Source organism: Vespula pensylvanica, chromosome 1 (genome assembly GCF_014466175.1).
Source record: "Vespula pensylvanica isolate Volc-1 chromosome 1, ASM1446617v1, whole genome shotgun sequence".
Classification (NCBI taxonomy): domain Eukaryota; kingdom Metazoa; phylum Arthropoda; class Insecta; order Hymenoptera; family Vespidae; genus Vespula; species Vespula pensylvanica.
In genome coordinates, this window is record NC_057685.1 from 10174774 (window position 1) to 10201377 (window position 26604).

General features: G+C 34.3%; 1 protein-coding gene and 1 long non-coding RNA gene across 11 annotated transcripts in view; one reads left to right on the forward strand and one right to left on the reverse strand.

Annotated features, from left to right (window-relative positions):
• Positions 1-4390: 4390 nt before the first annotated feature.
• The window catches only part of LOC122636635 (telomerase-binding protein EST1A-like), a 134397-nt gene continuing 112183 nt past the window's right edge, over positions 4391-26604 (forward strand). For 2 of the 10 annotated variants that reach the window (XM_043828064.1, XM_043828149.1), the window contains exons 1-17: positions 4583-4795; positions 5575-6016; positions 6271-6517; positions 6618-6869; positions 6969-7213; positions 7315-7503; positions 7582-7705; positions 7783-7949; positions 8058-8279; positions 8388-8729; positions 8799-8972; positions 9052-9576; positions 9659-9737; positions 9821-9931; positions 10016-10027; positions 10647-10871; positions 11031-11092. In XM_043828064.1, coding sequence (XP_043683999.1) covers positions 4729-4795; positions 5575-6016; positions 6271-6517; positions 6618-6869; positions 6969-7213; positions 7315-7503; positions 7582-7705; positions 7783-7949; positions 8058-8279; positions 8388-8729; positions 8799-8972; positions 9052-9576; positions 9659-9737; positions 9821-9931; positions 10016-10027; positions 10647-10871; positions 11031-11092 — 3485 coding nt within the window. In that variant the 5' untranslated portion in view covers positions 4583-4728. Of the gene's footprint in view, positions 4533-4581; positions 4853-5574; positions 6017-6270; positions 6518-6617; positions 6870-6968; positions 7214-7314; positions 7504-7581; positions 7706-7782; positions 7950-8057; positions 8280-8387; positions 8730-8798; positions 8973-9051; positions 9577-9658; positions 9738-9820; positions 9932-10015; positions 10028-10646; positions 10872-11030; positions 11093-26604 lie in introns of those variants that run through there. The other 8 variants (XM_043828131.1, XM_043828095.1, XM_043828140.1 and 5 more) reach the window with 8 other exon arrangements.
• LOC122637013 lies at positions 10999-13804 on the reverse strand. Its single transcript, XR_006329111.1, has 2 exons — positions 12006-13804; positions 10999-11109 (listed from the first exon to the last, which is right to left on the reverse strand). It is a non-coding gene; the product is annotated as an uncharacterized LOC122637013 (long non-coding RNA).

A 26604-nucleotide genomic window follows, 5' to 3' on the forward strand; every position in this document is an offset into this window, starting at 1 on the left:
TTTCCAGCTTATCAAATACATCGCCGAAACTCTTGCGCAGATACGTATCACATAACATTTACGGATGGAGCCTCCACATAACAAGAGCTTTATGGGGCTCATTCACACACCTTTTAATCCATCTAGCCAGAAAATCGTAAGGACAAAAAGGGACAAAGCCACTTCGGAATCACAAACACATGAGGAAGAGAACACCACAGAAGATTCAAATAAAATTAAAATATATATCCAATTAAATCGCATACTTAACGATTGTTTAATGTTTCATTATTGTTTATTGTGTTTTATTATTATTATATTTGATTTATTGTTAACGTTTTTACATTGTCGATGGATAGCACTGAAATGCTACGAGAACAGCAAGAAGTGAGATATAAAGAGGGAAGCGATCGACTATTCAGTTATTCGGAAATTAAATGTAACCGTTAAAATTCTGTTAAGACTGTAATAATAAATGACGTCAAGAGCCGAGCATTTTAGCGACGCAAGTGACCCGAAAGACACGAGTGTAATGGAATTGTTTCTGCAGCCAATCTGCGTGTAGAATTTGTCAAAACAATACGTTCGTAATCGTTATATTCGGTTATACTCGTGTCCTATCAAAAGCTATACGACCCTCTTGGCAAACTGACTTAATACTCGAGTTATCGCACCACAAGGTGTCTGAGTAAAGCATTACGCCAACACAGCCAAGGAAAAAGCACGACAAAAACCTTTCTGAGGAAAGACGCTCCTTAACCCTTTTACTGCCAGAAATATTTTGCATTAAAGTCAATCGTTGTTTTTGGTGCACTTTAATACATTGGACGATATAATAGTGGCACTACATGGAATTATTTCAGTTTCGCAAACAAATTTTGTTTTTCAAGTTCGTTGTAATTAATTTGAGATAAGCGCGATAGTGCTTTTGGCACTTTTGGCAAATATATGAAGGAACGTGATGACGCTCATCGGCACTTAGATTACAATTATAATAAAACTCACTAATTCAGAAACAGTCACAAACTTAGATTACAATTCTAATAAACCAAAATAATAAGGTTTCATGCAAAGAAAATTTAAATTCACGTTTGTTGTTACATTCGATATTTAATTCATTCATGTAAGCACGAATCAATTAGATTGAAATTTTTTATTGATGAAAATTGTAAGTCCTTGACGAAATATATTATTAGAGTCAATTGCGAATAAAAATGCATCGCTGTAGCAAATATGTAATTTATATCGTTACAGCTAATATATAATTATTTGGTTTTTCAGATCTAGATTAGTGTAACAGGGAAAAGAGAATATTTAATATAGAATAAATACTTGGTATTGATTTTATTAAGAAATATTTGCACTATAGTTGCGACTGCTTCAACTATTCGATCATTCACTCTTAATAGTGTTCGGTAGAAACTATCTGACGACTGAAATCCAAAAGCCTACAATCTTTTTTTTCGCAACATGATATTCCAGTTTTTTTATTTCATTATCTATTGTACGGAATTTTTTGGTATTAATTATGAGTATGCATTAGAAATTTTTTTAGATGTTTATAACGTTTTTAGTAAAATTAACTATTTATATTTTTTGAGTTCATTTTTCCCTTCTAGCGTAAAAGTAATCTGGGGATTTACAGAATATCTCTTGTTTATCGTGACCGTATTGTTGCCTTTAGCATAGATCAGCAGATCATTCGCAAATGCGAATGCGTAACGATTTTTAATAGCCTTCAGATCATACATTTGTAATAAATCACTCATAAAGATATTAAATAAAATTGGTGAATTTACTTTTTTTATCTTGTAACAATCCATTTGTTATTGCAAATAATGCGTTTGACTTTGTACTTTCGTTCGCAATGTAGAATTTTTTGTCGTGAAACATGCTTTAAATCTTTTTGGTTAAATGTGATAGAAATTGATTGTTTTTTCTATTTAAAGAATACAATTTCAAATCAGATTGTTAAAGACTTTCTCTAAGTTGATTTACTTTTAATCATTATTTTAACCATTAATTTATAATTAATAAATAACCATAATTTATAAATAACCATTTTTAAACTATCCAAGCCCAGAGATCCAAGATCAACTTGCTATTTAAATTTGAAAAATGTTCGTTCCCACGTGACTCGTTTAAAAGTGGTACAGAAAGTAACAAACAGTTAATTGAATGTTTTTTTATCACTTAAAGAATCACACAACGGTTATATAGTTCTATATATCCAGCTGGAATATACATTTTTGTTCAAAAAACATTATACTTGAACGGCCAGAGATTGTTACCCATTTTTATATATATGCTTCGTTGCAATGGAGACAAACGTAGCCAGTCTATATGATAACCAACATGATAACCAGTATGGCAGCTGAAGAAAATATGTGGGGAGTTTTGTCTCGGAGTATGAAAAGTTTGTCTCAAAATACAAATATGTGAATATAGACTACAAGTTGACTATGCGAAAACGATATCAAAAATTGCATGAAGACATGTGAGTGAAAAGTAGTAAGGAAATGAAAAGAAGACGATCAAGGAAGGATAGATATAAAATTCTTTGTAAAGAAAATAAAAAAGTGGAAGGAGTAAAAGTGCGGATGGAGAGTATTGGATAAAGAATGTTGACTGGTATAATCCCGTAACGACATTTCTTGAGGGACACTCGGAATCAATCAAATAAAATCAAAGGAACGAAAAAAGAGAGAAAAAAGAATCCGAAAGCAAAAGGAATGATAATGTAGCATGTGAACTTTCATATCGCGATCTACAACAATCTTCGAAAGAGTTTATTTCATTTTCAAATATAGCTGTTTTATCATCTCCCTTTTTTGTTTCATACATGCCGTGCCGTCGACTTTCTTTTTCTAGATCAATATTCATAAATTTGAAGAGAAAACAATGAAAAAACAGCAATTGTATAAGCAAATACATTAAAAGTTTCTTACATCTATAATAATTTATGAAATAGTTTCTTAATTAATTATAACGGATTGATAAAATTTGAAATTAAAAAGTCAATTTTTTAATTAATAAACGTAGTTATGTTGTATAATTCACTTTATATAATTATCATTTATTTCGATAAGATAAGTGAATCATGTGTTCTCGGACATCTTTATATAATCTTGTAAAATTTTCCCTCAACTTTCATAATTGATTCGCCATATTTGATTTCCTTACATTAAAATTTTCCTTGGTAGAAGCACATTATGAGAAACAACGATCTACGCGAAGCATTATCGCTTGATTGTTAACTGATTGACATGTTAGTACTAATAACTCGCTTACAGTAAATACAGCTATCTTGGGATAGTATTTAACAGACAAATACAATATTCTCAATGGATAAATTGTATTCAAGAGATAAATTCAAGTGTTATCAAATGATCATTATATTTCACTTCTAATTCTTTAGATGGCGCTGTTATATAAATACCATATGGGAACTTTTTCACATATGGACTTCTTTCACATATATAAAGATTGTTGGAAATATCTTTTTAGTAAGATAAACTATATTTATTAACTACAATAATTATAATAAAACTTTCTTTTTTATATGATTAAACCATTCTTTCTTAATTCGTCACTATCACTAGAATGTTGTTTTTTTGACTAAAAAAATGGAAAACTAGATAGAATTGTTTTCGTCTCTTAAACCTCTCGATTGCTATTGGCGGATCGATTGTCCAATCGTGTTGTAGTCTTTTGGATAGAGCATCAAACCAGTGTAGAAAATGCAGTCTGTGAATCGTAGATAAAAGTTTGATGGAATATTTGAATGTTTTATAAAATATTGAAACTAATATGTTAAATAAAAGTCATCGCACTCAAAATTCTATAAACATGTCAAATGTTTAAATGTTAATGTTTGTGAAATTAAAACGTAATATCGAAAAATTTGTGTCTTCTGGACAACCAATCATAAATCATCACGAATAGTTTTAAATTTAACAACAAAAGCTAGTGAGATTATGTGCCAAAGCTAGTGAGGTATTTGGCTTAGAGAAATGAATTATCATGATTATTATTATAATATGTTTGAAACCTTGAAAATGTAGTTTAATTAAGAAAAGAAATACAAATACAATATCTTAGTTAAAAATGATACGTTTTACGACATGAAATATTTTCTTTTGTTAAATGTAAATGATTGTAATGTTTATATATCTAAATAGATTTCATATTAATGTAAAATCTATAATTTAATACAAAATTGTTAATAAATTATAAAAGAGAAGCTTATTTATTGTATGGTGGAATGGAAAATTACATTACGTTTCTAGATTAAGTCTTTGTAAATGAGAGGAAATATTATCGCGTTTGCTATTGGTTAAACTTTACGTTTATGTTGACTGTCTGTCATGAACTATACATTTTACATCTTAACTTTACGATTTACATCTTTACAAAATTTTGTGTGATGGTCTTAGGCGAGAATTCAATAAAATGATTTAAAACTTATTTTCTTGTTTTTTGATAAATACAATAGGATTTGATTCAGACGAGTAGAACGTCTGTGAATTTCAAGAAAGTCCAATTTTGCTTAAGTTTGTATTGTTTCTCAATTTATAACATATATCGTAAATAGGAAAGATATTTTTTGGTTATTCGTACAACGTAGAATATATAATTAGATAAAATAGTTCTATTAGTTCATAATGGATTAACATAAGTGTCTATCTCATGGTTATTCAATGATGACTATGACTTCACCTGGCATTCGTTGATTTCATAAAAATTTAGATGCGATTGTACTTCAATATGGCGAATCGCGACAAAGGACGCAAAAAGTGGGGAGGATTTTCACAAGGTACTTTAAGAGAAATAACATTTTCACGGGATTGTGCCAAAATTATATGGTGATTTTGTAAGCCAAATTTATAAATAAATAGTTATAGGGCCTGTGAATCTCCAGCAATTTTCGTTGGATAAACCCATAAAGCTAACCTCAAACAAACAAGCTAACCTAAAAATACAGAAGGCATTGTAATATGTAGTAGTTTACAAACATTTATTTCTGCTAAAATAAAACGTGCTAATATCCTTAATTATTTATGAAGTATACCTCGTTGCTATATAAGTGCTTTCAGTTTATGTGAATTATGTAACGATTTTTCAATATTCACATGTTAATTTCTAATTACTGTCAAGAATGTCAACAGGCCTTAGTATATATCGTAATATTATTGTATCCTATCGCTTGTATTTTTGTCTTAAAACTTGCACATAGATATAGATATATTACAATAGGCATATAAATTCTAAAAGTAATAATGCAATTGCAAAGAACTCAGCTTATCTTCTGTAATAAATGGAATGTTTATACTATGAACTAATATATTCGATTACAATAATCATTCTAAGTAAATTTTTAAACAGTATCAATCAGTTTGTTTGCTACTTACTACATGTATCTAATAAAATATCGAATTATAAATATATAATGTTATATTATAATAAATAATAATTTCCTGTTTGCATTATACAGTTAAAAGTTAGTTACTTAACTAGAATAAATGATCATCAGTAAATATTTTAGTAAACTTTTCTTGATAATTTTAATAAGTTTTTCTTGGTGTATATTTTCAGATAATATACAAAGTTCCAAATCGGAAAAAGAAAGATCAGTAGGAATGCGTGGAGGGTGTAATAGAGCACCACAAGCTTTATACAGACCTGGGAGTGGACCACTTCGAAAATCAGAGAAGTCTGCCGATGACTTCGATCATGAAAATAATTCACAAGTAAAATCAAAGTCAACATCCGTCCAACATCGTTTAAAGCAATCACAGTCCAATAGATGCAGTCAAATGTACCACAGTCCACCATCATCTTATGCAGAAAATCTAAATGAAAAATTGAATGATATGCATATTAATCTTAAAAATGATGATAACAGTGATCAAGCACAAGATTCTTTTAAAAGTAACTATGGTGGAGATCTAAGAAGAAAAAGCAGGAAACCGGAACAGCAACTGTACGTACCTAAGAAAGTGAAGGAAGCATTGGCTGAACAGGATGTAGCAAATAGGTGATCTTTATTATTATCAGTATAAAGTTAGCATTTGTTTAGGAAAAGGGTAATTAACGGAAATTATTAATATATAGTAAAATATATGTGGTATATATGGTTTTGGTATCTATCTATATATAGTAAAATATGACTTAAACACATAAATTTAGATATCATTCTAGACTTTATTTTTTTAGACTACATTGTTTGTTGCTTTAGAAATGTCAGATTATCCTCTTTATTTCACATTAAACTTCTTTCTCCATTATTAGATTCGATCGTGATCATGAAAGAGAGGAAAGTGAAGATTGCGATTCTCATTCCAATCGTAGTTATAAAGGTCATAGACAGCGTAATCGTTCAGGTGGTCGCAGTGGTAGAGATGAACATGGAAAACGATTTTTGGGTAATCGTAGGAATCGTCATACCAATGAAAATGAAGAGAGTTGGAGGTCAGATTCTCCATTATCTACTAAAAATTATGGTAACAGACGAGATAATCCACGAGAAATTAGACAGGTTAGGAAATTTATAATTTGCTCCTTTGCGATATTGTAATTACTTAGAATTACTATATTAGATTTTACTTAATTGTAGTCCAAATATTTGTTATGATTAGGGTTCAGAACCTCTTTTTGTAACACCGAACAACTCAAATGATTTTTCTCGCACTCGAGATACACGTAGTGTAGAACCCGCTGGACATCCTGACAAATTTCAGGGTAAACCACCTTCAGGCAAAAAGAGTGCTTCTAATAAACTGGACTCTCTACCACCGCGTTTGCAAAAGAAATATATGATCGACAATGGCTTAGCACCACCTAATAGTTCTTTTGCTTCTACAATCGAAGAGTCTTGGAATGGCACAACTGTAATGTTTCAAAAAAATTCAATATATTCATTAGATAATTTTATAGATAATTTTATTTAATTATTAATATTATTTAATGTTATATGATATACATAATAGGGTTCATCGGTTTATTATCCACCTGCAATTCAACATTCACAAACTATGCAAAACTTGCCACCTTCTGGTCCACTACCACCTCAACCTTGTTGGTCTAATACTGTACCTGTACGAAGTAGAGGTAGAGGTAGACTTAGACCGGAAGAAATAGAAGGCCCAACCAATGTGTTTAGACCTGTTACTCCGGATCAGTATTCGGCTCCAAGTTCAAGATCTCATACTCCCAGTCAGGAATATACAAATCGGTAAAGTATTATCCATAAAATACTCCTATGTCAACATGATTTTATAACATTTCTTCTATCTAAAAGAGATATATTGATGTATGAATAATAACAATTAATAGGTCTTATGATCGTCGTGGTAGTAACAGTACAATGTATACAAGCATGGAAAGTTTAAGTCGTGCTGATAGTGTAATGTTGCCACCACCAATATCTACATTATCTAGTTCAAATAGATGTCAGATTTCATCTGAGGAACAACATCATAATGCATCGTCTCCAATTTCTTCACAGCATCGTACTTATAATACGTAAGATTCAAGTCAAATCAATTAGGATATAGAGATTTGTTCTTTTATAGCTAAATTATAAATCGCTTTTTTTTAAAGACAAAGAGTAAACAATTCAAATGAGGGTAAATCTATGGAGAAACAGCGTAGTCAGCAAATACTAAGTCCATCAAAAAGTGAACCTTTTAGTCTGTTACCTGATATGGCATCAGACCGCACTCTTGTGAGTATCGAGTCGAGCTGGTAATCCAGTTTAAATAATATGTGTTATATGGAAATTACTTTAGTACGTATTTATAGGATTGGAGTGAGGAAGTTGAATTAAGTGAGAAATTAGAAGCACAACACCTGAGTCGTAGTTCGTCTGTACAAAGTTTACGCGAAAGTGTAAGTTTATCTGGATCTCAATCAAAAAGAGAGGTTTACAAGCGAGGAAAAAAAAAGCGTGATAAGAAACATGCAGATCGGTAAATAGATACTAATGCACACTTACTATTTCACTTTGTTCGTTATTTAATAAATTATATTTTGTTTATATTCTTTTAATCATAAAACTATTGTATATTTCGTTTAAGGAACAATAGTTCAGATAAAACACGTGTAAATAGTCGTGATCGTCAAAATAATCAACAGAATAGAGAGAATGACAGTTATAACAATAATCAGAAAAATACCAATAATAACAAAAGATATGATCATAGAAGACATCGCAATATAATTCAACGTAGTCGTGAATCTAGTAAAGACAGAAATTATCGTAGTAGCAGTCGACATTACGAAGAACTGCATAGACCAAGGTGAATAATGTTAATCAATTAATTCCCCTTACACAGATGTGTGTACGCACGCACGTACGCACGAGTATGTTAATATTTGCAACGTGTTTTTAAATTTGCCCGATTTAGACCAGCAGATCGGCATTTAGACGAAAATTGGAGAACTGGACGGAAAATGTCTATATGCGATTCGGATGAAGGGAGACAAACTCCTAAAGTATCTTCTCATATTATCCCTACTCCATTATCAAATGCAAATTCAAATACAGCAATACGACAAGTATCCCCTACAGGATATACCAATACCCAAGCACCAGGAGTTTTGGTTTTACCAGAAACCAATCAATCGCCACCCAGCCATACTGTTTCTCGACAACAAGGCATTCAACAACAAAGAACATTGTTTGATCCTAATAATCCCAATAAGCCTATAGTTGTTACTTCTCCCGGTAGCAGAGCTATTTCGCAAAGGTAATTAGGTTATGATTTCGGTATTTCTATGGTTAAATGTTATCATAAATCCGTTATATTTAATCTCAGAGAGAATCAAACGTCATCTCAAACTACGAGTATCCCTGTATTTCAATCTCATACGGGTATAGCACCTTACCATAATAATTTTCATGGAGCACCATTGGATGGAGTACCTTCGTCGTATACGACAGATCAGTTTGGCAATATGAGACCTTCCTGGTACGATCCTTGTTCAGAAAGGTGAGTTATAGCAAACACTAATCAATATATTTTTGTTTGATATAATATTTATACGATAATATTCTGGTGTGGTTAACAGTTTCCGGTCTACAAAAAATCCTTGCCTCTTGTTGGACATAGGCAGAGCAGACTTAGAATTACAATGGATGCTCAGTTCTGGTGGTTTTACAACAAATTGGGAGAGGGTGTCTTATATAAGACACTTTCTTCAGGATAGCTTGCAAACATTGCTTAAGACTGATATCAAGTTCTGCCAAGCCGAGAATGTTGAACAACATTTTTGGAAAATATTGTTTTATAATATGATTGAGATGTTGAGGAAAGGAATGTCGAAAGAAAACTCAGAAAGCAAGGAGTATTACAAAAAGACGATGCTAAATATAATTGACGAGGGTACTATATACTTGGAAAATTTAATTACAGTACTTGAAAATACATATGACTTCAAGATACAAGCATTTCTCGCATCATCAACGCTACCTAAAGGTCTTGGAATCTTAGGTTTAGCTTTAGTGAGCGCACAAAAAATATTTCTCTTTCTGGGTGACTTAGCAAGGTACAGAGAACAAGCAAATGAAACTACAAATTACGGAAAATCAAGACAGTATGTATATAAATATTATCTAATATTTATAAAAGATATACAAGTGCAATGTTTGATTTTGTTCTAATTTATTTATTTGAAGATGGTATTCAAAAGCACAACAAATCAACCCAAAGAATGGAAGACCTTATAATCAACTTGCTTTATTGGCACATTATGCCGTATGTAGCATTATATCATATGATAGAATAAAAATTATAGCTTTGCTCGTGTCTAATTTTATATTCCTTTTTTTTTTTTTCAGAAACGAAAATTGGACGCAGTATATTACTATATGCGATCACTGATGGCGTCTAATCCTTTTCACTCTGCTAGAGAAAGTTTGCTAGCGCTTTTTGATGAAAATAGGAAAAAGGTATGGTCATAAGACATTTAAAACATGTTTCGTATTGTTTGTGATGATACTAACGTCAATATTTTAATTTTGTTTTGCTGCCAGTATCTACATTATGTAAGTAAATTTCGATACTTGGTGTGAGTCCCTAAATATCATACATTACACCACGGCCAGAGCTTTAGTAGATATTTTCATTCTACAACTTCTTTTTTGTGCACTTTCTAGTTTTTATGTGAATATTTCTATGCACTATCAACAACTTTCATTTATAGAGTAATAATTTATTCGGAAGAAAATTATACAGTTATAAAAAGTATGTTCGCAAAAGTATCTGAAATAGTCGAATTTGTAGTAGATTCGAGGTGCAATGGTTTAATGCACTTTCCTTTTCTTTTTTCACAAAACAGTTCATGTATCTTTTTTTAGTTGCTGCTGCACTACGATATAACATATCGGCATGCATCCTTCTTCTAGTCGTAGGAAGCTATTATTTAGTTAAAAGATACAAGTACTGAACAGTAAGACTATTTAAGTTTCACTTAAAAAGTTACATATTTGTATCTTTTAAAAGTTTGTAATTGAGAGATTAAGATTTCGTAGTAAAAAAAAGGACATTCAGTTTTTATTGTTCCTCATTCATTATCTCTCAATTACAAGACGCATCACATTGTTCATAAGTTGAACTAGCAACGAAATAAAACCTACGTATTTATGATAAATGCAATTTTAACAGTACGAATCTACGGAACGTAAACGTAAGGAAGAGAGGGAATGGAAAGAAAGAGCCAGGATGAAAGAAAAAGAAGGAGCAAATAGCATTGGAGGAGGATTAAGACGAGAAATATGGATTCATCCAGGTGGTAGAAGAGTTAGGCGTACAACCACGGCAGCTAGTACTACCGATTCAAGATTGGCACAAAGTGATTTAGAAGAATTAGCACAATTGACGAGTGTTGAAGTAAGTTAATAAAATGTATTAAATTATTACATTTATTAATTGTTTACATGGTAACATTATATAATTTTATAGTTCAATAAAACACAATTACATATAATTATTACTGTTTTATAATAAAAAATATCAATTTATAATAACAATTTTTATTTTGTTTATTAGGTGAATAAACGTTTTGTTACATCCTATCTCCACGTCCATGGGAAGTTGATCACCAAAATAGGGCAAGTATTACCAACATCTATATATACAAGTTATAGTTTGTTAGTATTTTTCTTGGTCTTTATTTAGATATGCAGAAGTATCTTAAAGGTATCTATGATTTGTATGTGCGTATGTTTTTTCTCTTAAAAAGAAGTAACGGAATAGTTGATAAAAAATTATTCATAAAAATTTATTCACAAAAAGATTTAACAGGTAAGAACGTTGAATAGTTTCAAGAGACATTTGTAAATCTAAATGAAATATACAGGATTTCAAAGGCTAAATAGATCGTTTAGTTAACAGCCAACGCGCGTCAGCGTATGTGATACGAAACTTTTTGCATATATGTTTTACTTTAAGATATTTCCTCAAATAGACGAATGAGTTATTTCGAAAGATAACTGTTAGCTCTTAGAATGAAAATATTCATAAAGAGATAAAAGAAATGTTTTAGTACCGTTCGAAGAAACGCCAGACGATTTGTTTTTTATCATTGTCAAGTTCAAGAAATTATGGATTTGGTCGTTGTAAATATTAGTTTTTGTAGACATATTTAAAATAGGAATATAAACTGTAATGTACATACTAATGACATATAGATCTACATACGAATGGTTATTCGATAAATTATCGTTCCTTAACAACATACGTTAGATCAGTAAAGATAAAGTTTAAACGATTTCTTACTGTGCGATAAGGAGGAATTAAATTTAGCTATAATTTATCATTTGTTATATCGTAGAATTATATTACCTATTAACTCACGGTGGTGATTGTACCGTAGGATTTCGATTCTAGTTTGTATCGATAATTTATCAAGAAAATTAAAAAATCGCGAAGAAATTATTTTACTTGAAGGAATAGGTATCTCACGATTCTTTGTTATTTTGTTGACGTAGTGATGTAACTTCTTTTGTGTAGAGTTCAACGTACCATATCGAATAAAGGGTTCCGAGTTCCCAGTCTCGCAAACTCGTGACAAAGGATGACATGATATTTAGACTCGGTAGATGATCATAGAAATAGCCACTTGTTTCGTGTAATTACGTTCTAAAAGAAATTATAGAAGTTAATGCGAAAAATAAAAAGAAATAAAAGTTAGTGTTGTAGATGGGATAACATTTGTAGGATTTCGTCGATGAAATTTGGAAATGAATATACGTTAAATTTTCAGTAGAACTCGAGAAATTTTCGTCGCTTCGAGCCATCGAACATTGACCTTAGTCTTTTGAGTTTACTTTCACCTCATCCTGCTACACGTTGCGCTCTTGTTATGACCTTGCACTTGAAACTGTGTTCTCTCTCACGTGCGTAAGAATATTCTTTTTATACAATTACATAAGTGCTTAATTTCTCATTGAATTGATCTCATTCTACTAGTTTTATAACTTGTCAATTTATGTATTTATTTCGTTTTTTTTTTTTTTTGTTACTTTCTAAAGACTCGGGTTGCGTCTGGATTGCATTATCTTCTTTCATCAGAAAGAAAGAGTCTCGTATTTCATATTTTTTATTATCGTACTGACACTACACGTAGTGAAGGTGATGATTTAGATTAGTAAAAGACTTCAAGTTCATGATATTTACGAGCAGGTGTAGAGCAGTAACTAGTTGATAAGGTGTGTTCAGAGAGTATATTTTAGTTGCGGTTGAAGGGTTCATAGCGATCGTGTATGCCAAAGATGAAGAGGCCTGGCGTGTGAGCCCTTTCTTTGGTGGCGGTTCGATGGTGCGCTTGACTGCCTGCCCGACTGCCCGATATTTGCATCTCGTAAAGGCCATAGAAGTTAGGCCTTCTCTCTTCCCCTTTTCGCTTGCGACATATCGGATAACAGAATAACGAAAAGTCAGCTTCTTGTTTCCATCTCTCTTTCCCCTCTCTTCCGCGTGTTTACTGGATGTGACGTTTGCAATAGGGTACATTCAGTGCCCTTTGTTCGGTAACCACCTTTGCCGACTACTACCAACCGATCAACCCAACCGTCGTCTCATCGACTGGTATTCAGATGCACTCGGTGTTCTGATAAAGATGTCTCTCTCAGTTGGCGTGAAATTGGAAACCCTTTGAATATGCGTACGGACAAAGATCTCGTTGATTCCCTGGTATATTGCTCCGAATCGACCAGTTCGAATTAATTCGTATCGGAGAGAGAGGAATATCGCCGACATGTCGAACGATGTCGTAACGAGAATGGTAATCATCGTTATATTGGTAATCGAAGAGCACAAGTACAAACATACATACATGCAGTTCAACCGTCTGAAAATTGTTAATAACAGCGGACTTGTCAGGAAAGTGTTAATTGATGATCTCCTGGCGCCAGGACTCGATTATCCCGACAAAAACGTTTTTGCCAAGGTTGTCGGATAATCGTGTAGTCTAACCTTGTGCCCGCAGAGTATATCTTTTCTTTACCTTAGATAGAGCGACGTCATTCCCGTCAATAGAGTAACCTTTTTTATTATTTACACTTTTTTATATTTACAGTGAAACACAACTTTTTTATTCGATGCTAGTTATTTCTGAGGTGAATTCCAATGGGTATAAACGAGACTATGCTTAACTTCTTTAGCTTATGCTCGCTAACCGAGTAGTATCGAATGAACATGTCGTTGTAAATTAAAAACTATCGTCTGGTTTCATACGAGAGATACTAAACGCGAGAATCTTACTCGTTCTCGTTATCTCTCAAAGCAGTCGATATTCCGCGATATATCGGGATATAATAGCGATTACCTTCTACCAACTAGCAAACGTTATCGCGTATATCTATACTACGATCTATAAATTACGCTTGTTCTTTCGTGAGATGCATTTCACATATTCAAGAATTTATATATATTCTCAGCGTTATTTAAATAGTAATTTTAAAACTGTATGTGCACTGTTGACCAATCGTTCGCGGCTAGATGGACGAAAGATCACAAAACTAGACGATATAATAAAAAATATGATACAAAATAGACGACATTCGGCGACTCGAATTTATCAGTATCGTAATATCTGCTCTTAGTGGCAAATTTAAGTGTAAACAGTGGAAGCGGTCGTTTCGACTCCTTAGAGGCTATATTCGCCAATGTCCATTCTACAAAAAAGTTGTTCGTAGTGCGAACGCGTGGATTTAATTCAATGTATTAGATTGTTTCTTTCGCTATCTGCACGCAGCTCTTTTATCTGGCAGTATTTAAAAACGAAAGAAACTTTATTTTAGAATATTTCATTGGTCACAGCAATCAGCGAGTTATACGAGCAATGCAAAGATGACTCGTTTGATCATCGAGTTCGGTCGCTTGGTTTTTTGATCGTTCGTCGATCTGGTTGCCAGCGATTGGTCGATAATGCGCATTCAGTTTTAGATATACATTCGGTATATCTATTATTTATCGGTATTGATCGATATACTAAAAATAAATATCAAACTATGCTCGATATATATTTTTGAATAAACCAAGAACGAAGATCCTTAGCGAAATTGACCGAATCTCAGGGTTCTATTAGCAAGAGAATAAGGGTTGGTCAGTTCCAACGTAACATCCTGGGCGGCGTTTCCTTTCTTGTTAGTAACTTTACTCGTGGTATGATCAGCAACTGGAACGGACATGCGGAGGAACGTAGACGAAGTTTTCAATTTACTCAAGGGCTCCGCACGCTCGCTCGCAACATAATTGGTTCTGCGATCAGGAAGTAAGGAAAGAAGGAGGATAAGGAGGAGGTGGTTTGCTCCCGCGACCCGTAGAATACACTTACGATCTATAATTGGAATTGTTACTGAACTGGTGCCATTGGTTAGGCGGTTGTTACCGCGTTGTACGTGCATCGTATGGACTTACCTACAGGTCTCTTTGCGGTCGAGAAAGAGAGAGGTAGAAAGAACATATATGTGCAAATGGAAAGGTGGGAAGAAGCGGGTGGCTCTCCGCGCTCGATCGCATGTTCTTCGTTTCGCATCTCACCAGCTTTTGCCGTATCCATCCATTGCTGCTGTTATTACTGCTGTTATCGTAATAGATTTGATTCATTACCAGTTGGCCAACTATATTTCATTGTACTGGGATCTTTTTGCTCGACGTTTTTACAAGGTTCATTAGCAAGACAATCTTCTTCGTGTATTGTCAAAAAACGTTGTACTGTGGTCAGATATCTTTACGAGCATCTATTATTCGAGTTAATAGAGGAAAACAGAATTATTAAAAATTTTCTTATTAAGCGCATATATGGGAAAAGGAGAAAATGAGATGGTTGAAATCATTCGTTGCGAATACGTGCGAGATGGATTCGCTTATTCGTGCTACTCGAGGAAGAGCGAAAGGAGTTGAAAAAAAAGAGGGAGATAAAAAGGCAAGAAGAACGGCAGAGTGAAGAACCGAACGAAAGAGACAGTGCGCGTGCGCGTTACATATACAGACACAGGAAGTTAAGGAGTACGAGTGTAAGCTACGGCATAAGGCCTCGGCTGGTAACACACATAGCTTTCTGATGGTCGTTTACCCGCGGCCGTCGTGTGACGACCCCGCCCGCTTCAAGGACACCCTCGGACACCGCAGCCTCGGACCAGTACCCGAGCGTCTTCAACGAACGACCGCGCGTATGCATCTTCCTATAAGACTATCTGAATTTCTCTTGACCATTCAACAGACTTTGATCGACTTGGTCGAACTGCTTTATTCGTCGAATTGATTCTGTTGTCGACGTTACGTTGTTTGATATCGACATTAATAGAGACGTATGTGTATTTCTTTTCGAGTTTACTTATCGAGTAAAATATTTTGTCACTTTTAGTATTATTTTAGGTATAGGAAAGTTTCGTTCTAGTATACCTAGATTAGGTGATCAAGGTGATTTCGTATAAATCGATGCATATATTTAGATACTTTTCTCGAGAACATAGATACATGACATTTTCTTGTGAATGTTAGGAATAATGAACATTTTAAATGGAGTATCGGATCATCGTTAACTCCAGTAGTGCAGTAGTCGTTATTCTGCTTCCGAACAGAACAAAAATCAGATTTAAAATAAAAAATATCTTACTACAATTAAAGAAAATTTTATTCATGATTTTCATATTGTTTGTTTAAAAATAATCTATTGTTCATATAGGATTTTAATATTTGGAAATCTGTATTATTTTTTACATGACTTGTTTGGATACTAAGATACCGTTTAAATGAAGCATTAGGTGTACATTATTCTCTGATTTTATTACATTTCACGTATCGCCTAGAACCAACATTCAACCAATTGTGGGATACTGCGTATTTTGATAATTAACGTTAAAACGCCTTGTGTGTACAATGATCATTTAATCTTTCAACTTTAAACTGACAGATCGTTCGTTGTTGTCGAACTAATTTATTAATCGATCATAATTATTGTGTTAAATTGAAAAAAAATTCTCTCTCTCTCTCTCTCTCTCTCTCTCTCTCTCCTCCCCTCCTTCTTTCTCCTTGTTAGGAAAAGAAGAGAAGAGTTTGGTTTTCAGTGGGTTCAATCTGTGAGAGCACAGAAGTAATCCTTGGTATATACGATCCTTCTTTGGAATTATCGTTGCAAACGTACCGAGTTATTTCCGTCCGAGATCTTAATTAACAATCGCATCCCATATTAAGTGTAAAACAAAAGTACCGGAATACCGGAGAAACTTGATTTCCAGAGATGCTACGACATGAGCCTACCTCTATTACTCCTTTTGCGTAATAAAGCGAAAGCACTGTCATTGAGTTTACTTCGCTAATATAAATGAAGGACGTTTCGACGACTTTCTGTTAAACGTTAACACGCGATTTATTTTGAATATCACGATGGAATACATGACCGATAATGTTACTTTATTATGAGTACAATATTGTTGAAAAATCGATGAAGATCGTCATAACCGTCGTCTTATTTTTATCGAAGAACGTTGAGTGGTTCGATGATAAATGAAATTGTAAACAAAGTAGGAAGAAAGTGAAGAAATGAAAATATTCGAAATCTTTTTGTAATTTTTCCGAAGAAGAAAAGCAATGTTCTTTGTTATTGAATATTTTTACAAAAATGGAATCTTTTACGAATAATAATCGAATAGATGATTGGAGAATTCTCTATAATTTTCATAATAAAAAGAAGAAATAAGATGAAAGAACAAAAAAGAACGGCGGAGGGCAAACTATAATCATTCGTTGATTTATGATCAGCCAAAATTACGCGTACAAAATGAAAGTTATAAATTTCTTAAAGTCGTCTGGTTAAGGATTAAGGAAACACAGGTGCTTTTTTCGCAGTGGGCGTGTCTTTTATTCAAAGGAATTCGATGAACCATTTCAACTGGTTTTTTTTTCTTTTTTAATAGTTTTATTTTCAAAAAGTTTTATCCTATTTGGCGAATTTATAATATATATAATATTATATATATATATATATATATATATATATATGTATTATTCTCACAATTAGTCAAACACTCAATCTCGACAATTCTTTTTTGAGATATAAAGAAGAATATTATATACTCTATTGCAAAATCAAATCGTTAGAATGACGTTCCTTACGTTGATATTAACGCGTCAAATGTTAACTTTGATCCGAACATGGATTTTGTTCAAATCAAAATTAACATTTAATTATTTTTGCTGAACATTTATCGTTTTATCGAACGTATTTTTTCGCTCTCCGGAGTGCATAGAAATATTATAACATTATAAATGCGAATTAAGTTATAATAATGAGCAAATAATGGTGCCCATTGCTTCCACATGTTGGTATTCATGACTTTGTCCGAAGATCTTGAATCTTGTGTCATCTCTTGAAGCATTCTTGCGGTGCTCAAAGCTACATTCAAGCTTATCCATTAAAACTTTATTTTTGAATACTTGTATTTATTTTTTTTTTTTGTTAATACTATTTAACGTTAATGCGTTCGCAATAAGATAAATAGCCATTGACAAAATTTATATTTGTCCTCGTTTAATTAAACGAATAAATGATTTTTTTATATACATTTTTTAATTTATGGTTCAGTGAACGTGCGGGATAAAAGATTTACGGTTAATGCCATTAATAATAAGAGTAATAATATTAATAACAACGTCTCGGTTGCAATTTTCGGTTGATAGTAAGGGGCAGTGCAAACAAGAGGTTGTATCACGTGATTACTACGGGCATCTACTCGTGGATAGGCAGCGTGTTTTCTAGATTTTGTAATTTAGATAAAATAGCCTGAATTATCGTTCAACTTCGAGTCGGCTATGATGTACGATCTTTCCTATTAAATCGATCATGTCATATAAATCATTATACATGATGATGGAGAAATCAAACATTGAAAACATTATAAATCTCGGCTAGAGATCTTATCAAAGTGGTTATTTATAGCTACGAGATGATTTTAAAGGTCATCCTTCGTTCTCTCACAATAGCAAATTTTTTAGAATTACATCCTTACAAGTTGTCGGCATCTCTTGATCCTGATGTTAGCCGTTCTTTCGTTATATTTTCAATGTCGACGTCCGAACATATTTTTTAGGACGTTTTTTTTGGGAGGATCATCATAAGGAATCCCCTTTATCTTGTTTCACGACGTCTTCAGACGCGAAAAATAATCTCCTTTGGGTCTAAAAATATACAGTATTATTGGCCATCCACTTTGCCGATCTTCCTTTTTTTTATCGTCCACTCTTTCAAACGGTAGGCGGTCCTGGGCCGTGAATAAAACTACGTAGTACAAATCGCGTCTGATCCTGGATAACGAGTTCTAGATTCTAACGACCAGGGCACCTCGTGTTGATGTTAATGTATGCATATACACGAACTAACTAGTGACGAAAGTAATTCAATTATTATTTTTAATATTTTATTTATTTGCGAAGTATAGATAAGGTATATTTAATTTTTAAAAGAAAAAATAATGATGAAAATGTAGAAAGTAGTATTCGTACGATACATGTCACTCAGATTGTTATCAGAATGGTAATGATATTTATATTTTTATAAAAATGATAAGAAGATATTGGTTTTATATGTTCTCTTTTATTCCAAACAAAAATTTGTCGATCTCCATATCATTTTAACACATATATTCGGGAAAAAAATCAGCGTCGAACATTACTATTCTCGGTGGGGTCTCTCGGTGTGGGGTACTGTGCGGTAGCGTTGGCATCCTGACCCTGAGATCCTAGCTACACGACGACCTTAGCGTGGTAAGGTGATTTCCTGATGTTCGATGTTCGCCTCCTCCTGATGTTCTCAGTTTCGTATTGAGAAATGGTCGATGAAATAGCAGTAGGAGGAAAGACAGCAGACTTGAAAGATTTATAGTATTTGGAAATCGATCGTCGACTGCGAGTAAATCCCTATCAAAAATTTTTTCTATTAATTTCCATCGATTATGTGTTCACAGAGATTATTAGCAGAATTGTAGAAGTTCGTAAACGCATTTGCAATCTTTCGATCAAAAATGACGAAGTCTGTTTCGTTGTCGTGAGTCTGAGTATAAACGCGAAGAGTAGTATCGTGGAGGGATGTATCTACGGAGAGAAGAGACGAAGAGGCTAAGAAAGAAGAAGACGAAGAAGCTGGAAACTTAATGCTCGTGGTACTGCAGCCACGCCGTCGCTATATCGTCGAGAAATGGTTATAGTGCCCGGCCCACGCAATCCGTGGGTCATGGACCATGATCTATGGAACACGCCAGAATGCCCCGTTATGCGCTAAAGTGCAAACTTGTTAGTCATAGAGTTACTCGGTGTCGATGGGACTACGGGGGCTGCCGTGGGGGCTGCTTGATGCCGATGGTCCGCATCGGCGGTGTGACTGGCCGAAGAAAATGCATGAACCAGGCTGTCCTCTTTCTCCCTCTATCTTTATCTTTATTTCTATATCTATCTCTATTTCTATATCTATCTCTATCACTATCTCTATACCTATCTCTATCCTTCTTTTCTTTCCCTTTCTTGTGTGTGCACTTGTGTGCGCACACGACTGCCCGCTACAACTCCGTGACATGGCGACCGTGAATCCTGGCCATATGCCGTTATGCCCTAAAGTGCAATTCTCTTTCTCCTTCTACTGGTTCCACCACCTCCTTCTTCTACACTCCCTCATCTCCGTAGCCTCCGGGTGCCATCGGACCTCTTTGCAACTCGCTCCTCTCTTCCTCTATTAAGCTAATTGCGCGCGAACACAAGCCGTCTCAGTACAATATTGAGGAACGATTAGGGACGTTTACGTTTTTAATAACATTGGTAATCACGATGACGTCGGCGAATCAGTGATAGAAACCTTCGTCCGTGATCATAGACTTTGGTTCCTAGTATCGGGTTAGTAACTACGAGCTCTTTAACAATAGAATCATTTCTCGTTCGTGCACTCGTTGATTCGAGATTCTCTCGCTGTAACACTTCTAAGTTTTTCATCCTAATGGAGAAATAGACGGTAGAAAGAATCGAGTCAAAACTCGTACTCGAGAAAGACGTCAGAACTTGCCACCTATCTCTTTGTCCACGTAATCTAGTTGGTAGTCGAGTTACCACGAGAGTAGCCTTATTAAGATCTTGTAAATTGCTTTGGACGTAAGATAATTGCTTTTTTAATAGTTATAAGAGCGTCATAAATTTAATCGAATTGCCGCAGATACGAGGAGACATGCTTTTAGTGTGCGTCAACATACGATACTACTATTGAGACACATAATCTAAACATCAAACCATTATCCTTTCTCGATCGGTTATATTCGTTATATTATTGATCATAAGTTCTGGAATCCCGCAATGTTCTCAAGGACTAATAATGCGTTACGTGAGTTAATATAGGATAGGATAAATAGGTAGGATAAATGTTAAACATTTTATGGGATACTGCTCGACTACTTTCATGATCTAAGCCTTGTATCCATAAAAATACTAAAGCTGGAACGATCGGATAAAATGTCTCTATCGATGCTTCATTTCAGATTCTATATCCTGAAAGCCATAATTTCGAGATTACGAAAGGATGATAATCATACTTGGTCAATGATATCCTTCACTGGGAGTATCGTAAAAGTTGTTTTTTTTTCGCTTGATTCTCCGCGAATGTAGGTCTTTTGCTCCTGAGACTATGCGGTTTGTTGTAAGCTTTTGCATTCCGACGTTCTTGTATCGATTCATTCCGAGTCAAGTTCGAGTTTCAACTCGTTTTGGTCGTACCGAAGTGAGTGAGATCTCGTTATCGTAATCGTGAAATTACATCGCGAAGTTAGATAACGGAATTTCCTATCCGATCGCAGTTTTCTTGGGAGATAGAATCGAGCTAGAAAGCTCATTCGCTTGCATTTCCTCTCGTGAAATGAGACAGACATTGGGTCCCAGCTTGGTAGAATAAACCGAACGATCGAACGATTGTGCAAGAAGTGTGCGCGTCTTGCCAATAGTAGTAAAATAAACTTACTACCGCAAAGACGTGTAAACACGTAACTGGATATACTAGGAAGAGAATCCAAGCGGTCGATTAAAGGGTTGCTCCTTCCATCCAATGACGGGGCACTCGAAGACGAAATAAATAAGGCCAGGCAATCGGGACAAGACTAGTTCTGCAGCTCCATTGCGATGTTATCTTGAAATTGGAATATTCTTGGAACTAGGTGCGGATCGTTAATAAAGAAGTAGGCTTTACTACCGAGGATTCCAATCGAGTATCGAAGAGGAGAAGGTTGTCTTCTTCTTACCCTGGTGCTTATTTTTTATACAATTTTCCAAGAACTTTCCTTTTTAATTGCAAGCAGACGGAGTAATCGAGAAGCTACGGATTTATTACGAGCATGGCCCCTATTCATTCGGCCAATGCCATTTCAGCCTCTATTCATTCGAGGATGCTACTCGATCAGTAACGGTGTTTGACGAATATAAAATGGCTGTTAAATCGGACAACCGTGTGAATGCATCTTGATCAATGCCTCTGGCCTACAGCGAGAGTATCTAATTTCAGTAGTCGCGTTGTTCGTGGGCTAGCAACCGCGTTAACCGCTTCTGCAACGATCTAAGCATGCCCGGCGCACTTGGTAATCGCCGGCTTCGTTTCAGCGATTGCAGGCTGATTATCAGTGGTCGACCTCAAACATCTTTATATGCTTCGACTCCGGTTTTAACTCTCTCTTCTCATCTAGAATAGGTGCTAGAAGAATCGTGTACAAGCATGATAGAGGAAGGGAGGTCCTCAATGTACTCTTACGATCTTTCGTAAGAAAAAGATACCGATACAAACTCTTCTTGGTTCACGGGAAAGGTCCGCTCGACGACGTATCTGCTGTGGAAAGGTACGGGGACGTTTCTTTACGGTCTGATCGAGAATCCTCCGTCGGTTAACGGTACGTCGACACGTCGCACGACCAATCGCTGAGAGGTCGAAACGACAAGAGAGAGAGAGAGAGAGAGAGAGAGAGAGAGAGAGAGAGAGAGAGAGAGAGAGAGAGAGAGAGAGAGAGAGAGAGAAGAGAGAAGAGAGAGGATTACGGAAAGAAATAAAAAGAGGAAGGAAGATGGAGTTCTTTGCCCTATTAACACACACGCATACACACGGAGAATACACTAGCTCATACGATGTAGCTTGGTCAGGTACCTCGAGTAGATATCATTCTGATCTTTAAACAGTGTCATTGCCTGGCTTGGTGCACGCGTTAATACAAGAAAGGTAGGGGTGCAGAGGAAGGCTTACGTCACGAGCTCTCTGGATTGCAACGGCCGAATGAGATGTTACGTACCGTAAATTTGCAACTGTGCTATGTCGTACTATAAAGACCGAATAGGAAGAAGAAAGAAGAAGAAAAGGTAAAAGAAGACGAAGAGACAAGAAGTAAAAAGAAGAATAAGAGATAAGAAGGAAAAAGAAAGACTGTGGGAAGATATCGAGTTCCTTGAAAGAAACCGGCAGTCAATTCTCTTCCATCTTTACGAGGATTCTATTTTGGTTTAACTTCACAAAGCACTCTGCTCTTCTTTTTTCAGATTTTAATCTGCTAAAGCGGTAACATTGAACTCGCTGTCGTTGGCGACGATACGCTTACTGTTTCACTGATTACAATTTCGAGCGGATTCCTTCTCGTTTTCGAAAAGATACTATTTTTATCTTCGCTTCTGACTTATTATCGCGGTACAAGGTCTTCTTTTCATTTTCGATCGATCTTGTGTCATTAACAGGAAAATGTTACGAGCGGCTTTTAATTTGTAGTTCTCTGTTTCTTTTTTCTCGTTTTTTTTTTTTAATGTGTCAAACATCTGGACGATCTAATGCTCTTAAGAGAACTTTTAATCGTTTAACAAGGTGGAGAGACCGCAAAGTGTCTTATCTGAAGGCACACCCACTTAAGGAGCTTCCGTTACTAATCACTACCCACGCGTAATGCACGCTTCGCGTTCTTAAAATATATTACACGCAATATGACTAGCGTTTAAGAGTTGCCTATGGCGAAATTTTATATTCTGAGCTGTGTTCCCAGATATGGTCGATACCATTACAGATTATATACTGATAATTACTATTAAGATTTCCTTTCCTAGCTCTCCCCATGATGAAATCAATATCAACATTGTTCTCGTACCAAAACGTTAACCGCTAAAACGCCCATCCTTCCATCTTTATTCAAGGATACAAAGAGAACGATTAACCGATCACCGGATGGAATACACGTTATGTACCTTTTCATTGGCAATGTCCAAGAGGAAACATAAAGTATAGTGAATTTATATCAAATAAAGATCATAAACTGAGATGAAGTCTCGTTGCTAGTACATTCTTCGATAGAGTTACTATTAAAGAGAAGATAATCATCGATAACTTCTCTAGATCAATAAGATAATATTCGTTTTGTCCGACATAAGAAAATATTCATGCGAGAATGTTGAACATTTGGATGTAAATTAAAAAATTATTTGTTTTATCAAAGGCAAAAATATAAAACATTTTCGTTTTTTCTTTCTTTCTTTTTTTTACGAAGGATTCGCTTTGACATTCTAACTATTGTATAGGAACGATAGACGCTATCGAAGGAGCTGTATATCTGATTAGAATTCTTCGACTCACTATGAGAAGCGTTTTTAATATTCATCGCCATTAACCAGTCCTCTGGTGGTAACTCGTTTGCTCATTTACTCTTTCTCTCTAGTTGGTACATCCTCTTAGCATTATTATCGTGCATGTTCGTACTCTGCGTTGTTACTCTTCTCGAGCTTACCAATATGCAAAGTTACGGAAAGTAGAGACAAGCTCATGGAGATCGGCATATTAATAAGGAAATTCTTGATGCGATTCTCTCTTTTTCGATTTTTTCTACGCCCTTCTCATTTTCTTCTTGTCTCTAGTTTATGATGTATACATCTGTGTGTATGTGTGTGTATTATGAGTTTAGTATTGGTTCTTACCGCTATTTAGATTATAAAAGAACTGAAAGAGAGAAATAAAAAATGATGAAAAGGAAGAAGAGGAGATGAGAAAAGTTAGAAGATTAAAAAAGAGTAGCACAAGGTAATCTCTGTAAATCGGAAAAATATATAAAATTTCTACAGGAATTAGCAATGTCCTTAATTAAATATTTAAGTGCCAGGAGGTTTCAAAATAATTTTGTTGAGAAGTAACAAGCGGTGTGATAACGCTTGATTTAATGCATTTTGATTACCGTCAATTGCACAACGCAGCCAGATGCTCTAGCACATTTTCACATAAAATGTGAAATGCAGCATCAATTACGCTGCCTGGCACTTAAACTTTTTGTGCAGGGTACTTTGGGCATAAATTTTGATTGGAAACGGGCACTTCTCGCGGTCATTCGGACGGTACTAGTCGCTTTAACATGCGTTCCCTTGATAATATTTTCCCACAAGAAAATATTATCTAATCAAATATTTATTCAGGTCAAAAAAACTTTTATTTATGATTAAAAATACTTTTACTTAGAACTATTCTATTAGCGTTCTAAAAAATAAGGAAACATACAATATTACACAAAGCAGTGTATTTAAAATTCAAAATTCATGAAATAATATATTGCTATGTGAATGTTGTGTATTTGGTACGCTTATGGATTCTGCAAAGAATCAACCTGTCTCAATCAACATTCATTTTTTTTTTATGACATACTTTCTCATCAAAAGAAGCACTATGAGATCATTTAGGTTTCGGTAATTTACTCAATATCATATTGTGTGAGCCTAAGGAAAGTATTACACAAAGGATCTGATTACGTAGCAAGGTGTGTTCCGTATCTACATACAAGTCCATATTTGCATGTGTCTTGCAATCGAATAACAGTATCCGAAAAACGTATGTTTACGTTTTGCTCACTATTAACAAGAAAAAATCATTGTTGACAATGGAAAAAAAAAGAAGAAGAAAACAATATGTGACCCAACAACATTGTGTTAAAAAATTTTTTTCTTTTTTACATTTCTTTTCAAAAAGTTTTTAAAAGATCAACTTGGAATGATATATCGAGTCTTACATTAAATTTTTTCTTGTAGTATATCTAACATTTTGTTATAGTTTATGCAAATTTTCACGTGATAAAAGCACTCATATATTTATCAGCTAGGCGACTTCATTTGTTTACATGATAGAAGAAATGGCTAACTTGACCTAGGGTCTGTGATATACATCATACGATTTACCTAACGGGTAATATAAATAAGTATGTTGAGAGACCTTCGACCTTCGCTCGTAAACAGATGTGCTTCCTTATGAAACAGTTCAGTACACTCACATCTCTACATCGGCCAACGTCGGATCAAACATGACAGGTAGTTTGATCGATGAAGATTAGCAGTGTCAGTACTAAGTTGATTTTAAGATATATTCAATATTATCAGAGCACTGGGTTTTCTTGCTAGGATAATTTTACACACGTTTTTTACCATTTGTATTAGATTAGACTTGCTTTTATCATACATAAGAGATCAGAACGATAAATTATAGCGTACATATTATAATAATAAAGATGTATTTAATTAATTTTAATACACAATATAGCATTGTTCTTTTCGCGATTCTTTAGATAATCTGCCACTTTAATTATTTCATACGAAAGAGATTACTTTAACGATATATAATTTTGATCATATCGATGATTCAAACAAGTCTGGTTAGGACAAAATCTTGCCTAAAACTAACGCGTATCTCGCGCATGTTACTGGACCTGCAGAGAAAAAGAAGCAGCCTGATGGTTATCTCATCTTTTACAAAAATATGCGATCTATCAGTCATTACATAGACGTAAAGTTTTCTTTATATGTTATGCTATCTGTTGAACTATCTACCTGACTACAATGTGTCTTGCAATTTGAATTAATTAACGAAAAAAAAACACGATACGCATGCAAACACAATCTAAGCACGTTGAATGAATGAGGAAGAACTTTAATGTATTTTTTCACGGATTTTACATGGCCCGTTATATATATTTCACGTGAAAAGAATGAAATGATATATCAGCTGATGTATCATTGAGTCGGTGATTATGAAAGTGATCTAAATTAAAAAATATTCATTTATTGTGTAATTCATATAATTAGGTAACTGTCATACGAATTA